This window comes from Urocitellus parryii, chromosome 8 (assembly GCF_045843805.1).
Source record: "Urocitellus parryii isolate mUroPar1 chromosome 8, mUroPar1.hap1, whole genome shotgun sequence".
Lineage (NCBI taxonomy): Eukaryota > Metazoa > Chordata > Mammalia > Rodentia > Sciuridae > Urocitellus > Urocitellus parryii.
Genome location: NC_135538.1, coordinates 73,625,371 through 73,648,737, shown reverse-complemented (window position 1 = coordinate 73,648,737; position 23,367 = coordinate 73,625,371). Strand labels below are relative to the sequence as shown.

At 39.4% G+C, this 23,367-nt stretch overlaps 1 protein-coding gene across 1 annotated transcript in view; it reads left to right on the top strand.

The window, feature by feature from the left end:
• Positions 1 to 23,367, top strand: part of Nt5e (5'-nucleotidase ecto) — a 47,388-nt gene that overhangs the window by 8,202 nt on the left and 15,819 nt on the right. Inside the window, exons 2-3 of the mRNA XM_026411278.2 lie at positions 9,671 to 9,893; positions 12,147 to 12,335. Of these exons, the coding sequence (XP_026267063.2) occupies positions 9,671 to 9,893; positions 12,147 to 12,335 (412 nt within the window). The remainder of the gene's footprint in view (positions 1 to 9,670; positions 9,894 to 12,146; positions 12,336 to 23,367) is intronic.

Sequence of the window (23,367 nt, the reverse complement as noted above, 5' to 3'; positions counted from 1 at the left end):
AGTCTAGACTCTCTCCTTAAGCCTTACATTATAGGGCTGACTTCGGCCTCCAGTCCTGAACAGATGAGCTGGTATATAAGTGACTAGCCAAATAAATGTGCCTCAGGTTTCTCACATATAGCTTTTTGACATTATCACAATTGATTTCTGTAGATTAAAAAAAAATTCTTCTTCTATATCATGCATACTCCACAGCTCTTAAATCAAGTCTTCTTTGTTTCCTGACATGCTTAATCTTCTTATCTTCATTCCCTCATTCATTTTCTTTCCCTCCGTTGTTTCTACCATTGGTGTGATTTGCCTGTGAACCTTCCCTGAGCAACCACATGTTGTTGAAGCTTGTCCTCTGAGCTTGATGAGCAGCACGTGCTTTCATCCTCACACATATTTCTTCCAACAGTTCCCATGGATTATGTATATGTGGGTGGAGGGGGCGGGGGTTGTGCTAAAGTTATGCTAGATCCCTGTCTGCCCTTCTAGCTTCCTGAGGACAAGTGCTGTGGCATTGTTACTTGCCTTCTTAGAACCTTGTGAGAAACTAGTGAGAAGATAAGTGATTCCTATCTCTTCCATGCACATACATTAGCAGCAAATTTGGCAGAGTAGTTAAGATACTGGCTGCTAAACCCTCACTTACCTTTGCTCAAATTTTAGCTCTGCCACTTGCCAGTTGTAGGAGCTCTGCGCCTCAATTCCCCATCTATAAAAAGAGGAACTAATAGCATGCACCTTACACCTTATAAGGATTGAACGAGTTAATACACAAACTAGACGGAACTCACCTGTGGTAGCAGTCTGAACTGCTAATATTTCTTTTTGCCTTTGAAAAAAATTTTATTTTTTGAAATTCCTTTATTTAAAATTTTTATAGTCCTCTGGGAACAAAAGACCAAGGCTATGAAATGTCCCCTTTCTGATTCAGATATGGGTGTCCTTTGATAGAACAATTAATTGGTCACCTTACCAGATTTATTTAAAAAAAAAGACTTTGACAAAATTTCATCTTCTTGCTAACTTCCACTGTGAAATCAAAGTGATGTTCACATACACACACACACCAGCAGTGCACACAGAACAGTTCAACAAGCTATTTCCGCCCCCCCCCCCAAATATTCTCCATTCACTAGAAAGTGCTAGCAGGATATTAGTAGAAATATGAAGGTAAGTTGCAAGTTTAAACATGGGGAATGAAAACAAGAGAACCCGGGCAATGGTCCAGAGAGGGGTTGCTGGGAGGTCAGGCTGCGAATTGGGATGTAGTCGGCTAAGCTTTTCACCTGTTTCCTAGCAACTTGGTTTCTCTCATTTTACCACAGAGATATGGCCATTTACTAAGTTTATTTCATATCCTGCCATCTGAAAAGGTTTAATGCCTCACACAGCAAATCATAGAGTAAAATGGAGCGGGTGGAGTGAGTGGTTTTGTTACTCATTCAGTAAACATCTGTTGGCGACTGGTGCCAGCTGTTTGTCTGGTGTCACCAGGGGTCCAGGGACAGTTGATGTGTGAACAGATGACTACAGCCCGGACAGGTGCTATTAGGGATGAGGGTGCAAGGCACGGTGGATGCACCCAAGAGATGTGCCGTGGATGTACCGTGGAGGTCTCCAGGAAGCATCTCAGTGCATCAGGAGGATTTAGTGTTTCTGGAACTGAGGGCACCTGAAGTTTAGGCAGAAAAAAAATGATGCAGCTCAGAACATTTCTGGGAAATCAGGGAGTGTCTGTGTGTTATCCAAGGAGTTGGGACTTATTTTGGCGGGAAGCAGGCAGCCCTGGGGTGACCTAAAGCAGGAGTTAGAGGCAGGCAGAGCATGTTTTGAGAGGCTCATTCTGGTGTCCTGTGGTGATGGGATTCGAGCTGGGTGGATCTGTGGCTGATGGACTGGCTAGATGACTCAAGAGTGTTCCAGGGGAGGGGTGACACAGCAGAGCAGGCAGTAGGAATGTGATAGAGAAGGAGACCACTGTGGGGTGAGGCAGGATGAGAGGCATCTGGCCTTTTTGGCTATGGGGTGGGAGGATATTAAAGGATAGGGCTTCTCAATACTTCTCTCTTTCTCCATGTTTCCAACACCTGGAATGATATGAGTCTTGAGTGTCTCCCCCATGGGATCACTGTGATAAGTATTCTCTGCCAGTGGTTGACCTGACAGGGGGACTCTGGCCAGTGCACAGAGTGGGGTGGGGAGCTATGATGACAATGGAGGAAAGGAGCAGTGACTACAAAATTGCTGCAGTCAACTCCATAAAGAATCTCCTGAAACAAGAAAAGAGAGAGGGTATCAGGTGTCTATTCCCATGTCCCCTCCCAGGCCTGCATGTTTTCATAATGTCTGTGACCCACTTTGCTTTGTTTCGAGCTGGGAGGCCAAACGTGAAGAGGGGAGTCTTCCCAACATTTGGAAAAAAAATTTAAAATTCTGGTAACACTTGGAATGAAAGTTTTGCTACAGATCCAGGCAAACAGACCAACGGGGCTGTATCAGGAACTCCTCAGAGCTAGGTCGCTGAGCCCTCCTCACACCTATATTTGTTTGGGGACATACGTTGCCCAGCTGAGAAAGCAGGCTGTCTGAGACAGTCTAACTGCTTCTCGGCCTTTGAGGTTTGCTCAGCTTTAGGGGCTTTGTGGCTTGCTTGCCTTTTATGGTTCAGTTTCCTGCTAAAATTATTTTTCATTTTTCTGTGGTTATTATGCTTCCTTATCAAAGGCTTTCAAAGTAGAACTCTGCGTGGTACCTGAGACAAGAATGACTATGTTTTGTAACCCTTTTTTTCTCATTACAACACACATAGAAAATGATATTGTGTAGAATTTTGGATCTCACAGATAAGACCACCTAGACCAGAGGCTTACAGCCTAATAACTCCAGAATTGTTTCTTTTTACTTATTTTTTCTCCCTACCAGTTACTTATTTACTTCTTCATTCATTCAATGAATATTCACTGTGGATTTTCTTTTAGATACATTTTAAATAGGCTTGGGGGATGAATTAATGTATTGTTTAATTATTTAATAATAGAGAGGTTTGGGGATCAACACCTGTAACTGATGAAGTCAGAAGATTTCTCTAAAATATTCCAGAATAATAAAAGTCTTCCATGGAAAGCAATCCAGTGGCCACCGACCTGTGTCCCCTTTTGCAGGCCGTTCCAACCAGCGTCAGGGCTCAGGCCTTGATCCTCATCCTGCATCAGCCACCAGCTCCGACCTGTTCTCACCATAAGTGTGTTTGTTTCTCTTATTCACACCCTGAGCTGGTTCTCACCATTTCTTCCTGTCCATTTCCTCGATAACAATGTGAGACTTTATTTGTAGGTGAAAAGAATAGATGGATAAATGGCAGCTCCACCTGAGCAGACCGTGGTAAAGAAAAACCATAGATGTCTGACCCACTGAATCAGAGGACAGTGTGGTCTGGCAACAGAGTTTCAACATGACTGCTGCCTTTGGTTGTACATCCCATCCATGGGATCAAGTCAGAAAGACTTTTTGTTTGTTTGTTTAAAAGTGTTGCCTCTAGTATTTTTTTTTTTTTTACTTGCTAAAGATCTATTTTACTGTTATTAAAAGCCAGGAAATAGATAACAATTATTTTCTTAGTGAATGGATAGAAAATAATTTTACCTCAAGTGCCATTTCTAGTTGATTGATATTTGCTCCCTGCATTGTCTAGATAGGAAAGGATTGTGAGGCTCCTTCTAAACTCCATGGGAAAGACTAGCTCAATCAATTGGTATCTGCCATGGACAGGAAAAAAGTTCAGAGAGTCAGGTATCTCTCATTTAATTTGGCATCCAAAAGATAATGGAATGCTTTGGGGGATGGGGGTTAATGGGAACTGAACTGAACCCAAGGGCACTTTGAACTAAGGTGCTGAAGGTCTTGCCAAGTTGTTAAGATTGGCCTCAAACTTGCAATCCTCCTGTCTCAGCTGGGATTTCAGACCCAGCTTTGAATGCTATTTTGAATTATTTTTAGTATATAGTGTATTGGAAACAAATAAGTGGAGATGTGATCACCTCATAATTACCTGTTTTTTTCCAAGTAAGGACGTGGGTTACTCCTAAAAGGAAAGTAGATTTTTGCCTGTAACAGAACTCATGTGGATTAAAAGCCAAACTTTAAACACAAGTTGTCCTTTATTCCTAATTGCAGGTTTTTTTTTTTTTTAATAACCAAAACAAGAAACTTGGCATCAGAAGTCTTAAAATAGCCTCATTCCTCTATTGGTGAATCATATGACCTGCTAGGTCTTACTCTTGGTCAACAGAAGTTTTTTCCAAAGCTGAAGAACTTTCATAAATTATCTATATTCAGTGTAAATTTTAACAAATATCTGCAGAAGGTGTTAGAAACATCAGACTTTTCATTTAACAAGAGGATTTTGAGTCACAAAAGTATCGAATATTTTGTTCTTCACAGTTACATTTTTTTTTCTTTTTTTGGTACTAGGGATTAAATCTGGGGGTGCTTAACTACAGAGCCACATCTCCAGCCCTTTTTATATTTTGTTTAGAGACAGGGTCTCCCTGCATTATTTAGGGCCTCACTAAGTTGCTGAGGCTGGCTTTGAACTCACCATCCTCCTGCCTCAGCCTCCAAACTGCTGGGATTACAGGCATGGGCCAATGCACCTAGCTTACGTTTTTTTTTTTTTTTTAATGAAGAAAAATACATTGGTTTTAATTCATGAATTCTAGGGTAACTTAACAGTATTTCATTAATTATGTTACTTTGTATTATAATGTTAGTTTAATATCTGTATTTTATTTTTTTAAACATCAGAAATTTATTGGTTGCTCAAAACATTACATTGATCTTGACATATCATATATCATACATTTGTTTCAAATGGGGTATGAATTCTTATTATTCCCCCATGTACAGATTGCAGGATCACGTTGATTATACAGCCACGTTTATACATACTGCCACACTAGTGTCTGTTGTATTCTGTTGCCCCTCCTATCCCCTTCCTATCCCCTTTCCCCTCCCCTCCCCTTTGACTTTACATGGCAAGATAGTGTTCAGCTGGGCTCAATGGAGAGTAGGGAAAGTTTCTTTCATGTAAGAGCACCAGGGGGTTTTTTGTTTGTTTGTTTGTTTTTCTTTTTCTTTTTCTATAGTGTTTTAAGCTTTGTCCTGTAATAAGAAAGTGGTGGGGGCAAAGAGCCAGGCCTGGAGCAGATGCTCATGTTGTATTTCTGTGATTCTGGTGTTGGAGATACTGAAGGCCATTTTGCTAGGCTCCACTCTTAAATTTCAGGAAAGTGCATTTGGTTAAATTTAATGTTGGTAGTAAAAATATACAAGGTTGTTATAGGGATAAAATAGGGTTAATGAATGAATGAGTCAGTATTAGAAATGCAATGTTTGGAAAGCAAAAGACAAGGGTGAGGAGAAAGAGAATATGATTTAAGATCATGGAAATCCATTGCCTAACATGACGGTTAAACAATAAATAGCAAGTACAATTTAGCTATAAAAAATTTACAAGCACACATGAATAAAGTTGGGTGAGCATTTTTTAGAGAAGACCAAAAAAGGAGGAACAAGAGTACAGTCAGCCCTTTCTAGCTGTGGGTTCCAAATTCATAGATTCAATCAACAGCCTCTTAAAAATATTTGGGAAAAAATTGTGTCTGAATATGTACAGATATTTATCTGGCCATGGTTCTCTAAATGATAACAACTATTGAATAACATTTGCCCTCTAATAGGTAATATAAGTAATTCAGAGATGATTTATGGGAGGATGTGCATAGTTTATGTGCAAATACAATGCCATTTTATAGAAGGAACTTTTCTTTCTTTATTTCTTTTTTAAAAAGAGAGAGAGAGAGAGAGAGAATTTTTTAATATTTATTTTTTACTTTTTGGCGGACACAACATCTTTGTATGTGGTGCTGAGGATCGAACCCGGGCCGCACGCATGCCAGGCGAGCATGCCACCACTTGAGCCACATCCCCAGCCCTAGAAGGGACTTTTCTATGAGGGATTTTGATATCCTTTAGGGTCTTTGAACTAATCCTTAGTGCATACTGACTATATCTACTCTGTATGTTGGGTTTTTATTGCTTTATGTTCTTCTTTTAGGTGATCTTTTTTCTGGTATATTTCCGTGTTATTAATAAAATAATATCAATGAATAAGTAGATCCATCTATTTAAACCTTTTCTTGAGTACCTGCTGTGTGCCTGCACTTTGGGGGGACTTGATATAACTAGGTGAGTGGCATGATCCTCCTTCTGAAGACCTTATGAATCATTAAGTTCTAATAAGTGCAAGAGAGTAAACACAGGTAGGAGAAAGTCAAAGTGAAGAAATAAAAATACAAGTGTCTAAAGAAAATAAATATTTATAGAGGGAATTTTCTGCTGCATTAATCTTTGTGGAAAAATTATAAAATTGTAGGAGAAAGAAAAGACACATAGACTATTCTGTTCATTGGCCATTGAACAATACACTCTCCTGTGCTCCAGGGACTGGTGGGTGTCAGACTACTCAGTGGGTGAGTGAGAAGTCTGCTGGGCTGCAGAGGGATGGGGTTGAAGAGAGAAAGACATCAAACTCAGAGCCTCCAGGAAAGCTTCTTGGGAAGTCTGTCTCCTAGTGGCATCATCAGATTTTAGGAGTCAAAGGTTTAACAAGGCACAACATGAAGAAGGAATAGCTTATCCTGCCTATCCATTGTCATTTATCTGTTATATATACAAAGGGACAAAGATAAGAAAGCATGGAAAACTATAAGCTGTTAGGAAACAAACCAACCAACCAACCTTGCTATTTCTGTGTGCCGGGCCTTAGGCAAAGCCCTTTCTGGACAAGTATGGAGGTTCATAAATGGAATGGAACAGAAGTGGTTCTAGCCCCAGCTCCACCACTTACAATTGTGTGACCTCCAACAGTTCCTTTAACTTCTCTAAGTCTCAATTTCTTCATCTGTAAAATGAGCCTGGCAATAGCAGTACCAACCTCACACAAAACCAGCCTTTCTGTAGAAAACCTTTTGTTATTGTTGTTGTTTTAGTGCTGAAGATTGAACCCAGGTCCTCCTGCCTACTAGGCAAGTGCTCCACCACTGAGACACACCCCCAGCCCAGATCACTTTTCATTATGCTGGCATGCAGCAAGTGTCTAGTGAATGCTAGTTCACTTTAATTACCACTTTCGTTTTATTCATTCATTACCCATTCAGAAGAAACTGCCAGAATGTGCCCCAGGCCACTCACTGTTCATAAGTAGTAAAGCAGCTCTGCCTGGTTGCCTCACACATTAGGAGGCAGGTGTTAGAGATAGCCTGCAGGGGAAGGCGAGACCAGAGCTCAGAGAGCCTCTGAGCCTCTGGATGTTGGATTTCATCCTACAGGTGCCTCTGTAGGACCTTCAGATGAAAATCAACAAACTCAGATTTGCAGTTTAGAAAGATTATTCTAGCAGCAATAAGAGTGGTTTAGAGAAGGGAATGGGGATGGCTGAAAGTCCAGCGAGGACGTCATTGCCTTAGACCAGGGGGAAAAGGCACTGACTACAGTGAGGCAGGAGCAATGGGATGGACAGAAACAGGAGCATTTAGGGCAGGGGAAGGAAGCAGATAGGAGGTGAAAGAGAGGAGGGAGAAGGAGAGATGAGTTGCTCCAGGCTTTATGGCTTTGTTGACTGGGTGCACAATGGCATCTTGGACCCAGAAGGGGCTTTGATCTTGGCAAGTTTGGGGTACTTTGGAGTCACTGAGGGGAAATAGTCAGTTGACATACAAATCCAGAAATTGGAAAAAAAAAATCTGACTGGAGAATTTACTTTGGAGGTTGAAGGTGTGAATGTGAATGAGATCATTTAGTCTTTCTGTCCACATCATGGAGCACCATGGATCAGGGCTCCTCTCCCCACGAGTTTAGGAGGAAAAAGACAATCAAAGTCATTATTTCCAGGAGACTTGTACTCTAGTAGGGTGGTGAGGAGAAGTCATTAAATAAGTAACAAACAAGTGAAAAGTGTAACTTCAGCCATTTCAAATGCTAGGAATATAATGTTACTCACAGGTTGGATAATCTTTTATGAAGAACAGTAGAAACATTCACTGCAAACAGAACAACCATACAGTTAAGCAACATAATTACTATACTATAACAAAGAAGATTTATTCCACCATGGGGAGAAAATTTTCTGTGCAAAGAGAGCACCAGAAGAAAAAAATAAACAAACAACCCTCCCCCCAAAACCAATTTCCTAATGCTAGGAGAACCTTAAGTCTAGATCAGTTTTTAGAAAGGAACTTAATTAGGTAAGAGTAAGAGAAATAAAAATCAGTAGGTCATCAGAGATGAGGGAAAAGGCAAGTTCAAAAATTCAGAATTTACTAGGGGAGGCAGCTGTGTGGGAATGTACAGATGTTGTGTTGCTTTCTCTGCAGAAACATACACCCATGGGAATGTCTGCACAACCCTTTAAGTCACTGGTAGTCATTGGATGCCTGCATGCCACAAGAGGGGACTATAGTGCTGAGCAGGACAGAGAGGGTGGACCACGGTGGCTCAGCACCCGGTCCAGCCAGGAGACAGATGTAAAAGAATAACTCTACAAACATACCATTGTGGGGTGTGAAATTTGCTAGGAAGAAATGGGTGAGGCTGAAAAGAATATACTCTGGCCTTGTTAGCTTAAGGGATTGCTAGCCAGCCAGTGCCTCCAGGCTCTGCCCAGCTGACACCCAAAGACAAGCAAACTTGGATGTGATATTTATAAAGTTTGAGATTGTCTGGTTTGAGTACTAAGTCAGCAGAATAGTCTGAGCAAGCATGTGAGTGCCCAGGGGAGATGGGTGTATCCAGCAGGCAGTGGAGGAGAGTGTTGAGTGCTCTGGGAAAGGCAGGAGGCATGTCATGTTTCATGAATGTGACCCTGTATGGAGAGGGTGCTTGAAATCATCCCTGCTCCCTGTGAAGCCTTGTGCTCAGCGTGGGTCCAGAACCTGCTGAAGGTCACATGGTCATTTCAGCATGAAGTTCATTCTCAAGGTGAAGCTGCTGAGAACGGAAGAAAGGGTGGCCTAGAGCTGATGGAAGGAAGAAGCCAGTGGCACACAGTAAAGTGTGGGGATGCTGGATCCTGCTTCCTTCCCAGAACTAGAGGACCATGGAAGTCCCTGGGAAGAAGCAGCTGTGGGAACCTGGGGGAATGAAGGCCTGAGAGGTGTGACCAGGAAGGAGGCTACGGGTCTCTGCTGACAATTCCTTTGAGTTGCCTCTTGATGAGTCCTGTTCGTGTTAAGGGCTAGGTCTGAAATGTGGTTCTATGAGAGAAAACAGAACACGAAAAGGCAGGGCAGAGACAGGCATAGGCAGACTCTGGAGCCCCCTCAGATCAGGCACTGGCGAGACAGCTTCAACTAGCTCTCCAGTGACCCTTGGGCACTTTGATGGCACCTTCATTGATGGGCTGAGACCTGGGGGAGCAATGATAGACTTGCTCATGATCTGAGTGTCCCTGGTCCATTCCAGGATCCCTGAGTGAAATCTTGGAAGTATCTGGCTGCTGGGTCTGTCTCATAGAACCTAGGTAGTTTGGGGAACCACTAGGCTATAATATTTTTAAAGTATGTTTTTATTGGAAATTCCAGAATACCTAATTCTTTTTGGTTTTTTTCCCCCTTTTATCTAGGCACTGGGAAATCACGAATTTGATAATGGCGTAGAAGGACTAATGAATCCACTCCTCAAGGAGGTCAACTTTCCAATTCTTAGTGCAAACATTAAGGCAAAGGGGCCATTGGCATCTCAAATAGCAGGACTTTATTTGCCATATAAAATACTTTCTGTTGGTGGTGAATCCGTGGGAATTGTTGGATACACTTCAAAAGAAACCCCTTTTCTTTCAAATCCAGGTACTTTCTACTTTTATGCACATGTGGCTTGAAAATAGATGGGTTAAATCAGACCTTGGTAGTATTTTTATGGATTGTAGGAAAAATAAGAACAACTGGGCAAATGATGCACTTAGGATGACATTGAGTCTATGTTCTAAGTTACTTCTTAAAGACATAATGCCTTCTGCTCAGTGAACGCTTTGTTGACATAGAAAGTATCTTTGTTTAATTCAGTGCATTCAAAACTAGAAGTGAAGTCTGGCAGGGGCTGTTCCTATAGATCTCTGGCCCCTAATCAAGCCAAATTTTTCTAGTCCTAGTGACCCAGGCATCTACAGATATATAATTTGTATTTCTAGCACATTTAATTATTTTAATTAGGCAATGGAATTCCTGCAATGTAATTCTGCCTGTGAGATAATAAGGAAGATGTTTAATGTGTCATAAAATGGTAAGGCAGTGGAGAAAATGGAGCAGGAAGGAGAGGGCAGGTGTGGGCAGGAGCATATACCTTGTCATTTTAAAGGGACTCCCAGAGAGAGACTTAAGAGAGGGCTGACCAAAGAACCTTGGGCTTCTTAGGGTAATCAACAAGAAGCAGGCTTCTCATGTTAGACTATGGTGGCAAAGCTGTTGCAACTCTTGATTTTTTTTTGGGGGGGGGTGGGGGTAGGTGGGTACTGAGGTTTGAACTAAGGGGCACTAAATCACTGAGTCACATCCCCAGCCCTATTTTGTATTTTATTTAGAGATGGACCTCACTGAGTTGCTTATTACCTAGATTTTGCTGAGGCCAGCTTTGAACTCGAAATCCTCCTGCCTCAGCAACACCCACCTCCCCACCGAGCTACTGGGATTTCAGGTGTGCACCACCACACCCAGATGCAACTCTTGATTTTTAAATGTTGCTTATAAGTTATGAAAACACAGCAAGTCCAAACCAACTTTGAGTGGCTAATTTTCAGATTGTCTGGTTATGATGTCAGTAGTGTCGTTTATCTTCAATGATAATTTGCACATGTAGAATTGACATGGCGTTAGGACTCCACAGAAGCATATGGAAACTCCTGAACATCACAGTGTAAGGAGATGTAACAAGGGATGCATTTTTAATAGTCTTGTTGCTCTTTGGAGAAAAACATTTTTCAAGCTGGAATTTGCAGACTTTCATTTTGAAACTTCTTTATGGGATGTTCTTTTACTTCATAATCTTTTTTTTCTCAATTTGGCATTTTAATTTTAGTGCTGGTTCTTAGAAATTAGGGTAAGGAGTCTGGATCAACTAGAGGACTGCCTTGCAGCAGAGAACTGGGTTCAACATTAGGGCAGTGTGTCAGCATTTTCAGTGACCTTCATGCTAGTCAGAGCCAAATAACTCAGAACTTGTTGAGGTTCAGCTACAGAGACTAAGGAACTGGTCATCTTGAAGCCAAAGTGCACCAGGTTGAGCAGCCAGACCCATACTTACCAACAAGAGATTGTTTATTACCACCGAGTGTAGGCATAAGCAGCAAGTGAAGAATGTACACACTTCCAGTGCCAGCAATGTTTAGATGAGATCCCTGTTCAATGCATATGTCAGTAATGCTCTAGTGCTGACATCATCCTTAAATGAATAGACCAAGTTATCAACTGCCATGTTAAAATTAGCATCCAAGGACTGCTTGCTGATAGATTTATGTTTGAAGGCTAATTATCCCAAGTTTCCAAACACAGCCATGGAGCTGCTTCTATATACATCAGGTTTATATGCTCAGACATTTCTGCATTGACATTATGGAAGTTTACATATAAAAAGAGATAAACAAACCATGTCTGTGCTCTCCTCATAGTTTGGGATTGAGCTCAATTTTAAACTAATGCAACATTAAGTAAAAGTAACTGGGAATGTGGATTTGAAGTTTTTTTTTAGCTTCCTACGGGATTTGTCAGTAATGTATAAATACATTTTAGTCTTAATTGAAGAGATTTAACAAATTAAGTTGTCCACTAGGCACAGTGGTACACACCTGTAATTCCAGCAATTTAGGAGGCTGAGACAGGAGGATCACCAGTTTGAAGCCAATCTAGTTAATTGAATGAGACCCTGTCTCAAAATGAAAATATAAAAAGGGCTGGGATTATAGCTCAATGGTAGAGCAAGCCCTGAGTTCAATCCCTCAGTACCACTAAACAGAGAAATAAAACAATAAAATAAATTAAGATGTATATACTTAGCATGTTAGTATGTAAAATAAGAATATAATCAAAACTATTTATTTTGTCTCTTAGGAGCGAATTTAGTATTTGAAGATGAAATTGCTGCATTGCAACCTGAAGTAGATAAGCTAAAAACTCTAAATGTGAACAAAATTATTGCACTGGGGCACTCTGGTTTTGAAATGGATAAACTCATCGCTCAGAAAGTGAAGGGTGTGGATGTCGTGGTGGGAGGACACTCCAATACTTTTCTCTACACAGGTAACTGTTTCAAAAGACTTGCATAGGCCAGGATGTCCAGATAAGTTACTTTGTCTTTTTGGCCTTCATAACTGCTATTTTTTATTTCTATTGTTATCTAATATGCAATATGTATTTTATAATCTATAATACATTGTGTATATGCAGTAGATATGGAATAGGTATGTAGGCATTTTTACTCAGAGGCATTCCAAGAATTTATTGGTTTTATGATTATTAATTCCATTTATTTATGTATAAATACATACAAAACACACATATAAAAAGATTACCAAACCCCATGCAAAAGTCAGTTTATGGATAGACTTATATCTAAAGTCAATATGTCATATAAATTTTTAAAAATTTTTTATTGGTACATTATAATTAATACAATGGGATTCAGCTTTACATATTCATACGTGAACATGTAGAACAATATCACTTGGTCAGTTTTGTTCCCTAGTATCTCCTCTTTCCCTCTCTTCCATCCCCTTCCTCTATTCTACTGGTCTCCCTTCTATTTTCATGGGATTTCTCCGCTTTTATCCTTATTAAAAAATGTTAGGGGCTGGGGCTCAGCAGTAGTGCACTTGCCTGGCATGTATGAGGCACTGGGTTCGATTCTTAGCACCACATAAAATAAATAAAGGTCTATTAACAACTAAAAAAATTTTTTTAAAATGTTAAGCATAAACAAAATAATGTAAGTAGGGCTTGTATTGCTGATGGTGACAGAATTGGATTTGTAGGTTGCACAGGTAGCAGAGACTGAAACTCTGGGTTTGGGTTCTTGCTCTCCTGAATGCCAGGACTGAGGTCTCTATTCAGTGCATATATCAATAATGCTCTAGTGCTGACATCATCCTCAAATGAACAGACCAAGTTATCAACTGCCATGTTAAAATTGGAAACCCTTTGTGGCTCCTAGTGCTCAGAGGGAGATGTGTTCTCACCACTGACCTAACTGTCCCAGCTTTTTACTCAGAAATTCTAGTTATAAAAACTTTTGTTTTGTTTTGTTTTTTTTTCCATTTTGAACCTATGGTCTCCCAAAATGTTTGAATCTGCTGGTTCCGTCTTTCCCACCTGTACCTTGAATTACATTGATCTTTGAAGAGCACACAAGAAAAGGAGGAAGAGGAGGTCTGGCTAGTAAACAGCATGTTCATCAGCAGCTGGTCTCCCCTTGGAGAGACTTAGGTGGACTATATAAAGGCATCCTGCTTTTATAATTTTGCAAAACTCAAAATATTCAAATAATAGGAAATATCAGAAAATGTTAAATGTGGTTATCATCAAGACAATAATTTTTATTTTTTATAGTACTTGTAAGTTTTTTCAGATTCTGGATATGTTACTTTTGCAATCAGAAAATGAGGGAGAGGAAGAGAGGGGAGGGGAGGGAGTCAAGGGAGGGACAGACAGACAATATTGAGTCAGAAATCCTCATTCCTGATTACCTTAGCTTCAAAATGGGGATGATAACTTTTGAGGTGCAGCATTGTGGTGAAAATCATGTGAGGTGGGATATGAGAGTGCTTTTTAAACTGTATGTAGCTATGCCCTGGATGCAGTGAAATGGATGTGATTTTTTGCTTACCAGTAAAAATATGTCAATTAAAATTAGGACTCACAAATTAGGACTGGCCTTCACTTAAGAACATAATGCCAATATTCATGTTGTGCTAAGTCAACCCCTTCACATGTATTATTTTATCTTTTTGTAGTTACAGTTAAAGAATAATTTCAAACTGAGCTTTACCCATTAGTGGTTTTAAAAGCAATTTGGTAGCTTATGACACGTAGCTTTTTTAAAAATAGACTGGACTAAAATAGACTTGGCACTTACATTGTTTGTAAGAAGGATAAATATTGTTACACAGGAAAAGAAGTGTATTAAATGGTGAGACTAGCCCCAGGCACATGGCAGGCAATCAGTAAGTGTGACAGAGATGGTGATAGACAGTGCTGTGAACTTTTTTCTTTTTTCTGGTGTTGGAGATTGAACCCAGGGCTACTCTACTACTGAGCTACATTCCTGGCTCTTTATTTTTTATTTTGAGAGAGGATCTCACTAAGTTGCCCAGGCTGGCCTTGAACTTGCAATCCTCCTGCCTCAGTCTGCTGAGTTGCTGATATTATAGTCATGTGCCACTGAACCTGGCAGTGATAGGAACTTCTTGGGGTAGGTACCATCATACCATCTAAGAGTCACTTTAGTAGCTCCAGAAGTATTACATAGACTAAGAGATTCAAGACCAGGGAAAATCCCAGCAGGTCCCTGGGCAGAAGTTATGACTCTGAAGTCCTACTAACCCCACCACTATCTAATGGTGGAATCCTGCTTGTGCCTCTTTTCCCTCATCTGTAGAATAAGGGTGGTAAAAAGAGTACCCATATAAAGGCTTGTTGGGATTTTAATACATGTAATGAATGGATGTAGGTAAATAGCATCTGTCTTAGTCTTTTTCCACTTGTATCATGAAAGACCTCAAGCTGGAAACTTTATAAAAAAAAAGAAATTTATTTTATGTACAGTTTTGGAGGCTCAAAATCCAAGATAAGCCAACCTTATCAGTTTGGCCTCTGACAAGGTCCTTTTGGTTGTATCATAACATGGCAGAGAAGGAAAAAGGGAAATGGCCCTATGCAGAAGAGGCCAAGTAGTGGGGTGGCCTCGCTTTCTAAGAACCCACTTCTCCAGAACTATCTGGTGCCTTACAACAGCTGCATTAATCTCTTCCAAAAATGATGCCCCAATGACTTCATTCCCTCTCACTAGGCTCTACTTCTTCTTCCCCTTCTCTTTCTTCTTCCCCTTTCTCTTTCTCTTCCTCTTCCAGTATTGGAGATTTAGCCCAGGGGCACTTTACCACTGAGCTACATCTCCAGATGTTTGAGAATAGAATCTTGCTGAGTTGCTACCATTGTCCTTGAACCACACTTGGCTTAGGCTCCACTTCTTAAAGGTTCCACCACATTTCAGCATTGCTGCACTAGGGACCAAGCTTCTAGCACATGAACCATGAGGGGGCAAACCACATTTAACCACAGAAGCCTCAGAACAGGGCTAATACTTCCACACAGCTCTTACAAACTCATTCTATGAAACTACTATTACTCTGCTACCAAAACCTGGTAAGGACACAGCAACAACAAAAAAGAAAACTATGGACCAATATTCTTGATAAACACAGATCCAAACATCCTCAATGAAATACTTTAAGTTCAATTAGTATCATATTAAAAAGATCATATACCATAATCAAGTTGGCTTCATTTCAGGGATGCAAGTTTGGTTCACCATACACAATTCAATGCATACAACACAGCACATAATTAGAATGAAGGATAAAAATCACATGATCATCTCAATAGATGCAGAAAAAGCCTTTATTAAATTCAACATCCTTTCATACTAGAAGCCCTGAATAAGGTAGGTAAAGAAGGATCATATTTAAACCTAATAAATCCTATCTATAGCAAATCTACAGTCAAAATCACACTGAATGGGGGAAAAACTGAAAGCATTTACTCTAAAATCAGAAATGAAACAAGGTGTCCACTCTTATCACTCTTATTCAGTATAGCACTGAAAGCTTTAGCCAGAGAAATCAAGAAAGAAAAATAAATAAAATATATATATATATATAAAATAAAAAGTAGAAAAGTAGAAAAACAAGAAGTAAAATTATCTCTTGTTTGCAGATGATATCAGTCTGTTTCTAGAAAACTCTAGAGTACACCAAACATCTCTTAGAACTGATAAATTCAACAAAGTAGCAGGATAAAAAATCAATATGCAAATATATCATTTTCCTACACAGCAATAATGAACTTTCTGAAAAAGAAATCAGCAAAATAATCCCATTCACAATAGCCTTTAAAAAAAATTAGGAATAAACCCAACTAAGATAGTGAAAGACATCTACAATGACAATTATAAAACTCTAAAGAAAGAGATTGGAGAAGACACTAGAATATGGAAAGATTGCCTACATTCACAAATTTGGAGTATTAATATTGTTAAAATGACCCTACTATCCAGAGTGATATACAGATTCAGCATAACCCTCATCAAAATGCCCAAAACATTCTTCATATAACTAGAAAAAATTCTAAAATTCATATTGAAACCCAAAAGATCCAGAATAGCCAAATAATCCTTAGCAAAAACAACAATACTGGAGGCATCACTGCAATGCCTGATTTCAAAATATAGCACAAACAGCATTTATTGGCATAAAAAATAGACATATAGACCAATGAGATAGAATAGAAGATCCGAGAATAAATCCATTCATCTACAGCTATCTGATTCTTAACAAAGAGCCAAAAACATACATTAGAGAAAGGACAGACAGCCTCTTCAACAAATGGTGCCAGGAGAACTGGATAGCCACATGTAGAGATTGAAACTAGACCTCTATCTCTCACTCTATACAAAAATCAACTCAAATGGATCAAAGACCTTAATGTAAGACCTGAAACTTTGAAAACTGCTATAGGAAAACACAGAGGAAATAATTCAGTAGACTGGTATAGACAATGATTCCCTGAATAAGACTCCCATGTAATAAGAGTAAACAAGAGCAAGAATTGACAAATAAGACCACTTCAAATTAAAAAAACTTCTGCACAGTGAAGGTAATAATCAACAGTGAAGAGAGAGCCTACAGGATGGGAGAAAATATTTGCAAGCTATTCATCTGACAGAAGATTAATATCCATAATATGTAAAGAACTAAAAAAATTCAACACCAAAAAAAACCCAAGTAATCCAATCAATAAATGAGTAAACAATTTGAACAGACACTTCCGAGAAGAAGTACAAGTGGACAATAAATATATGAAAAAATGTACAACATCTTCAGCTGTCAAGGAAATGCACATCAAAACTATATTGCAATTCTATCTCACCCCCATCAGGATTGCAATTAGCAAGAAAAAAATAACAAATTCTGGTGAAGCTGGAAGAGTAGGAGAGGGGAAGAAAGGAATACTTACACACTGTGGGTAGGACTGTAACTTAGTACAGCCACTATGGAAAACAGGTTAGGGGTCCCCCCCCCTGCAAACAAATATAGAACTACCATATGATCCAGCTATACCAAACCTGGGTATATACCTGAGGCACTCAAAGTCAGCATACCCACACAATTGCAGCACTATTCACAATAAACAAGCTATGAAACTAGCCTAGATGTCCATCAGCAGATGAATGGATAAATAGAATGTGGCATATATACACAATTGAGTGTTATTCAGCTATGAAGAATAAAATCATGTCATTTGCAGGAAAACTGATGGAACTGGAGATGCTCATGTAAAGCAAAAGCAAGACACAAAAAGACAAATATTGCATATTTTCTCTCTTCTATGGAAGCTAAGGGATGGGGAAAGATAAAAGTATTAGGAGGGCTAGTAGGGAAGGGTTTGGCAGAGAGAGTAACAGGGTGGATACCATCAAAACATGTTATACACATGTTTGGAGATTTCAAAATGAAATAATTATCTTGTGCAATTAATATGCACCACTAATAACATTTTTGTTTGAAACACCCTTCCCCAAGGCTTTTCTCAGTTTTTCTGAGACACTGTCAGATTCCTAGGACATGCAGGAGCTGGTTATGTCTCCTGTCTCTTCACATTAGAGAAGTATTCTAAAACATTTTTGTCTGTGATCCATAAAAAGAATGACATTTTACAGAAAGACCCAACACACACATGTACATATTGTGCATGTGCATTCACATACAAAGACACACATTCACACACGTAAGTGATATGAAACTTTCACAGAATGCAATCTGATTTTCTGTTCTCTGGTTTCAGTTTTTTAAAAATATTAGTTACTACTCATTAAATTAATTTCCTTGGATTGTAGCTAATGAATATTTTTGAAAAACTCAGCTTTAAAAAAAGAAAAAGCCTCAGCTTTAAATGAAGCATGAAGCAGACCATGAACCATCCAAGGAGTCTCACCCCTCCTTCATATGCTGAAGTCATCCCTGGGTCCCTGTCTTATCTCCATGCCATCTTATTTAATGCCATTTAGAGCACCAATAGGACAGCCTAAGGCAAGCGGCAGTTTATAGCGAGCTCTGCTGCTCTGAAAGGGCTATGTGACACACCTGCCTCCCATGAATCCTGCAGCCTACCCTCCTGCTCTTGTCATTGTTATCCCAGCCAAAGAAATCCTACAACATAGGATGAAAGAGAGATTTGAGGATAAAAATTATACTTGGTTTATCTCTAAATCTTGAAGTAAATAATTACAGTTTCTGAGAAAACTGGCATGACTGAGTCTTAGTCATTGATTTCACATTTCTTAATGGCTTACCAAGATTAAACTTGTTCTGAAACTCTTCTGTTCAACACTGGTTTTGAGGATGGAACCTAACAATGAAAGGCAATGCTAGGGCATTTTTGCCCATTTAAATACATTTTCCCAGCCTTAAAAAAAAAAAAAAAAAACTCCTCCAAATCATTTTATGGAATTCACAGGAAGTTAAGATAATGAATCTGTTAATCATGTTTAGTTAATATAGCCAAATTAATACATCCCTCAGAAATTTAATTCTTGTTAAGAACCATCTCAATGTACATGTGCATGCACACATGCACACACAAGCCGGAAAGAAAATTTTCCCAAGTACCTAGATGGCCCTCCACTATTTTTTGTTCTATTATTTAATTTTTAAATATCCATCACCACGTACTAGTTTTATTGTATTGTAGCTAGCCCTATTTTTAAAAATCTCAGCTCTCAACGATGTATGACTAATACAGCTCATGACCTGCTTCTCTTCAAATGCTGAAAGTCATTCAAGGTTCCTTCAACTGTCCTCCTCTGCTAAAATCACCTGGCCATTGCCTGACCATCTCACATCAGAGAGAAGAGGAATCCCCCCCCCCGCCACCCCCACCCCCGCCAAGCTTACATAATGTTAAGGCTGCAATGACAAGGCCAGAATGCAAATGCTTTCTCTAAAGGAGCTTAAATCTTGGAGTCCTTCAGTGGACCCCAGAGGCCTTTGGAGAAAAATGTAGTAAAGGGAGTGCAAGTTGAAACCTGCAGCAGGTACACCAAGGGAATCTGTTCCCCTGGAAACTCTTCAAGGAACTCATAAGATGCTGTCTTCCTGATTGCCACCAATATTTTAACTAAAGTTTTGGTTCTACTAATCAATCTGGTGAACTGTGGCCTAGGGTCAGTTTCTGTATCTACAGAGGTGGTTAGAATTGTTAGTGCTGTTAATGGCTTCCCCTCTAGAAACTCATCCATGCATAGAGCTTGATTGTTTACTTTTCAAGATTTGAGGAGATAAAATTTTTGGTAGAACAATTTGTAACTTCCTTAGGCTACTTCAATGAACTTAATTCTCCTCTAACCCCTCTGAGGCTCATATCCTGTCCCCTTCTTATCACTATCAGCTAATGGCCTCTAAGCACACTCTCACATCACCAACAACTAAGCACTGGCTTTTCTGTCTTCTCCTTTCCAGCTCCTGCCTCCCTTCTGGTGGGGTGTCCATATAGATGGCTGATGCATTCATGAGATTCATGTTTCCTTGATTCTCTTACCCAGTGACTGTCCCCTATACTCCATTGTAAAAATTTCACTTCTGAAGCAAAGGACTGAAAATTGGTCATTGCCAATGTTGCTCCAAAACTCCACTCTCCAACTCTTTTGCCCTCCTATTTCTAGAGTTCTCCAGAGTTGGGCTTTAGCATTTGCAAATCCTTCAGTCTTGAACTCCTCTTTCCCTGTCAATCCAGCAGTCTTCTCATCTCTCCTTCCTAGCCTGGAAGCATTCATTATATTCTTTTTTTTTGGGGGGGGGGTCTTCCATAGGAAAAATTTTTTAATATTTATTTTTATTTGTTATAATTAGTTATACATGACAGTAGAATCATTATATTCTTTTTTTAAGTTTTCGAGAGGAATTTTATTGTTTTTTTTTTAATTTTTATTGTTGGTTGTTCAAAACATTACATAGTTCTTGACATATCATATTTCACACTTTGATTCAAGTGGGTTATGAACTCCCATTTTTACCCCGCATACAGATTGCAGAATCACATCTGTTACACATCCACTGATTTGCATATTTCCATACTAGTGTCTGTTGTATTCTGCTGCCTTTCCTATCCTCTACTATCCCCCTCCCCTCCCCTCCCATCTTCTCACTCTCCCCCCTCTACTGTAATTCATTTTTTAAATTTTTTTCCCTTTCCCCCCACTTCCTCTTGTATGTAATTTTGTATAACCATGAGGGTCTCCTTCCATTTCCATGCAATTTCCCTTCTCTCTCCCTTTCCCTCCCACCTCTCGTCCCTGTTTAATGTTAATCTTCTTCTCATGCTCTTCCTCCCTACTCTGTTCTTGGTTACTCTCCTTATATCAAAGAAGACATTTGGCATTTGTTTTTTAGGGATTGGCTAGCTTCACTTAGCATAATCTGCTCTAATGCCATCCATTTCCCTGCAAATTCCATGATTTTGTCATTTTTTAATGTAGAGATACTCTATTGTGTATAAATGCCACATTTTTTTATCCATTCATCTATTGAAGGGCATCTAGGTTGGTTCCACAGTCTTGCTATTGTGAATTGTGCTGCTATGAACATCGATGTAGCAGTGTCCCTGTACTATGCTCTTTTTAGGTCTTTAGGGAATAGACCGAGAAGGGGAATAGCTGGGTCAAATGGTGGTTCCATTCCCAGCTTTCCAAGAAATCTCCAGGCGGGTGGACAAATGATACAGAATAGAGGACACAGAGACCAATCCACAAAATTACAACTATCTTATATTTGATAAAGGGACTAAAAGCATGCAATGGAGGAAGGATAGCATCTTCAACAAATGGTGCTGGGAAAGCTGGAAATCCATATGCAACAAAATGAAACTGAATCCCTTTCTCTCGCCATGCACAAAAGTTAACTCAAAATGGATCAAGGAGCTTGATATCAAATCAGAGACACTGCGTCTGATAGAAGAAAAAGTTGGCTCCGATCTACATATTGTGGGGTCAGGCTCCAAATTCCTTAATAGGACACCCATAGCACAAGAGTTAATAACTAGAATCAACAAATGGGACTTACTCAAACTAAAAAGTTTCTTCTCAGCAAGAGAAACAATAAGAGAGGTAAATAGGGAGCCTACATCCTGGGAACAAATCTTTACTCCTCACACTTCAGATAGAGCCCTAATATCCAGAGTATACAAAGAACTCAAAAAATTAAACAATAAGAAAACAAATAACCCAATCAACAAATGGGCCAAGGAACTGAACAGACACTTCTCAGAGGAGGACATACAATCAATCAACAAGTACATGAAAAAATGCTCACCATCTCTAGCAGTCAGAGAAATGCAAATCAAAACCACCCTAAGATACCATCTCACTCCAGTAAGATTGGCAGCCATTATGAAGTCAAACAACAACAAGTGCTGGCGAGGATGTGGGGAAAAGGGTACACTTGTACATTGCTGGTGGGACTGCAAATTGGTGCCGCCAATTTAGAATCATTATATTCTTAATCATGCCATGATGGACACACAGGAGGCAGGTGTCCAGTATTGTTGCCAAATGAATGTTAACAGAGAGCCTTTCAAAGTTTAATTTTTAAAAATTCGATTGTTAGGTTTTTAAAATTAATTATCTAATATTCATCACTTCTGGATTCAGAAGCACATTTGTTGAATATGAAACTCAAATTTTTTTCATTTAAAGAGCAGAAATTACATTGATAACTACAGAATTTTGTTCTGTAAACAAAAGGAGTTGACGTTGTAATTATAAAGAAGACAGACTAGAAGAACCTGCTGCATGCTCTTGACTCTATAAGGAGCAGATGCTTCCCTGCTGCATTAGGATAAGTGGGGAGGGCAAAAGACTTTTGTTATAAAAAGCATGATTATCGAAACTCCAGCGGTGGAAATTCACAGGCAGATAAACAATGCTTGCAAACAACAAAATTAGAAAACATATTATTTTTAGAAAACCGTATTCACAGGACAAGGAAATATTGTCCAACAAAGAACTGTTTCCTTTGGGCATTTGATAGGGACTGCTGACATCTGTGGTTTATTAAGTAAGCTGGAGTATCAGCAAAGAGCAGAGGTGTGGCTAAAGCTTCAAAGATGATTTCCCTCAGTCTTTTTGAATGAGATAAGCACTGGGACTTCCTTGTTCCATTGGTCACCCATTCAGGGCATTCAGTAGACCTGCAGTCCTAGCCCAGCCTCAGTATTTGCTTCCTTTACAGAGCAAAGCCAGAGATTTTTGTAGGCACATTAACACCAACCTTGCTTTCTCAGATGAAATGAGACTATTCAAAGCCAAAATCTAAAAAGATTGACTGTAAAACAAATGATAGTTAAGACCCACTGGCAGGGCTGAGGTATGAGGAAAGTTGATGACAACCATTGTGAAATCCTGGGACCATGGGACAGACACTGGATATCCAGAAGATGGGAGTTGATGATTCCTTAGTTTTGCTGCCTGGTGATTTTCTGCAAAAGTTAGCATTCCTTTGACTTTGTAGGAAAACAACTTGGGGACTTTGACCTCTGCAGACAGTTCCCTCCTTGGCTCCTCACTGCTAGTCATCTGACCTTGAACTTGTTAAATACCCTGAGCTTGAGCTTTCTTTTTCAAAAGATGGAAACAGCTATGTAGCTACTTCTGAAAATTGTTATAGGAACTAAGAGAAGCCTGACTAATACACATGTTCTAAGTATTTTACTAAATGAATGATTTCTCCCTAAAATATATTCTGCCACCAATTTCCCTCTTATTGCTACTCATGTATTTTTAAGATTGTGAATTTTTTTAAAATTTTTATTTATTTTTTTTAGTCATACATGACAGTAGAATGTAATTTGACATATAATACATAAATGGAATGTACATACATCAATCATATTGTCTATTCTTCTGCTGCCCTTCCCATCCTCCCTACTCCTCCCCTCCTTTCCCATCCTTTCTCTCTATCCAATCTAATGTGGCACACTTTTTTTTTCTTAAGATTGTGAAATTTTA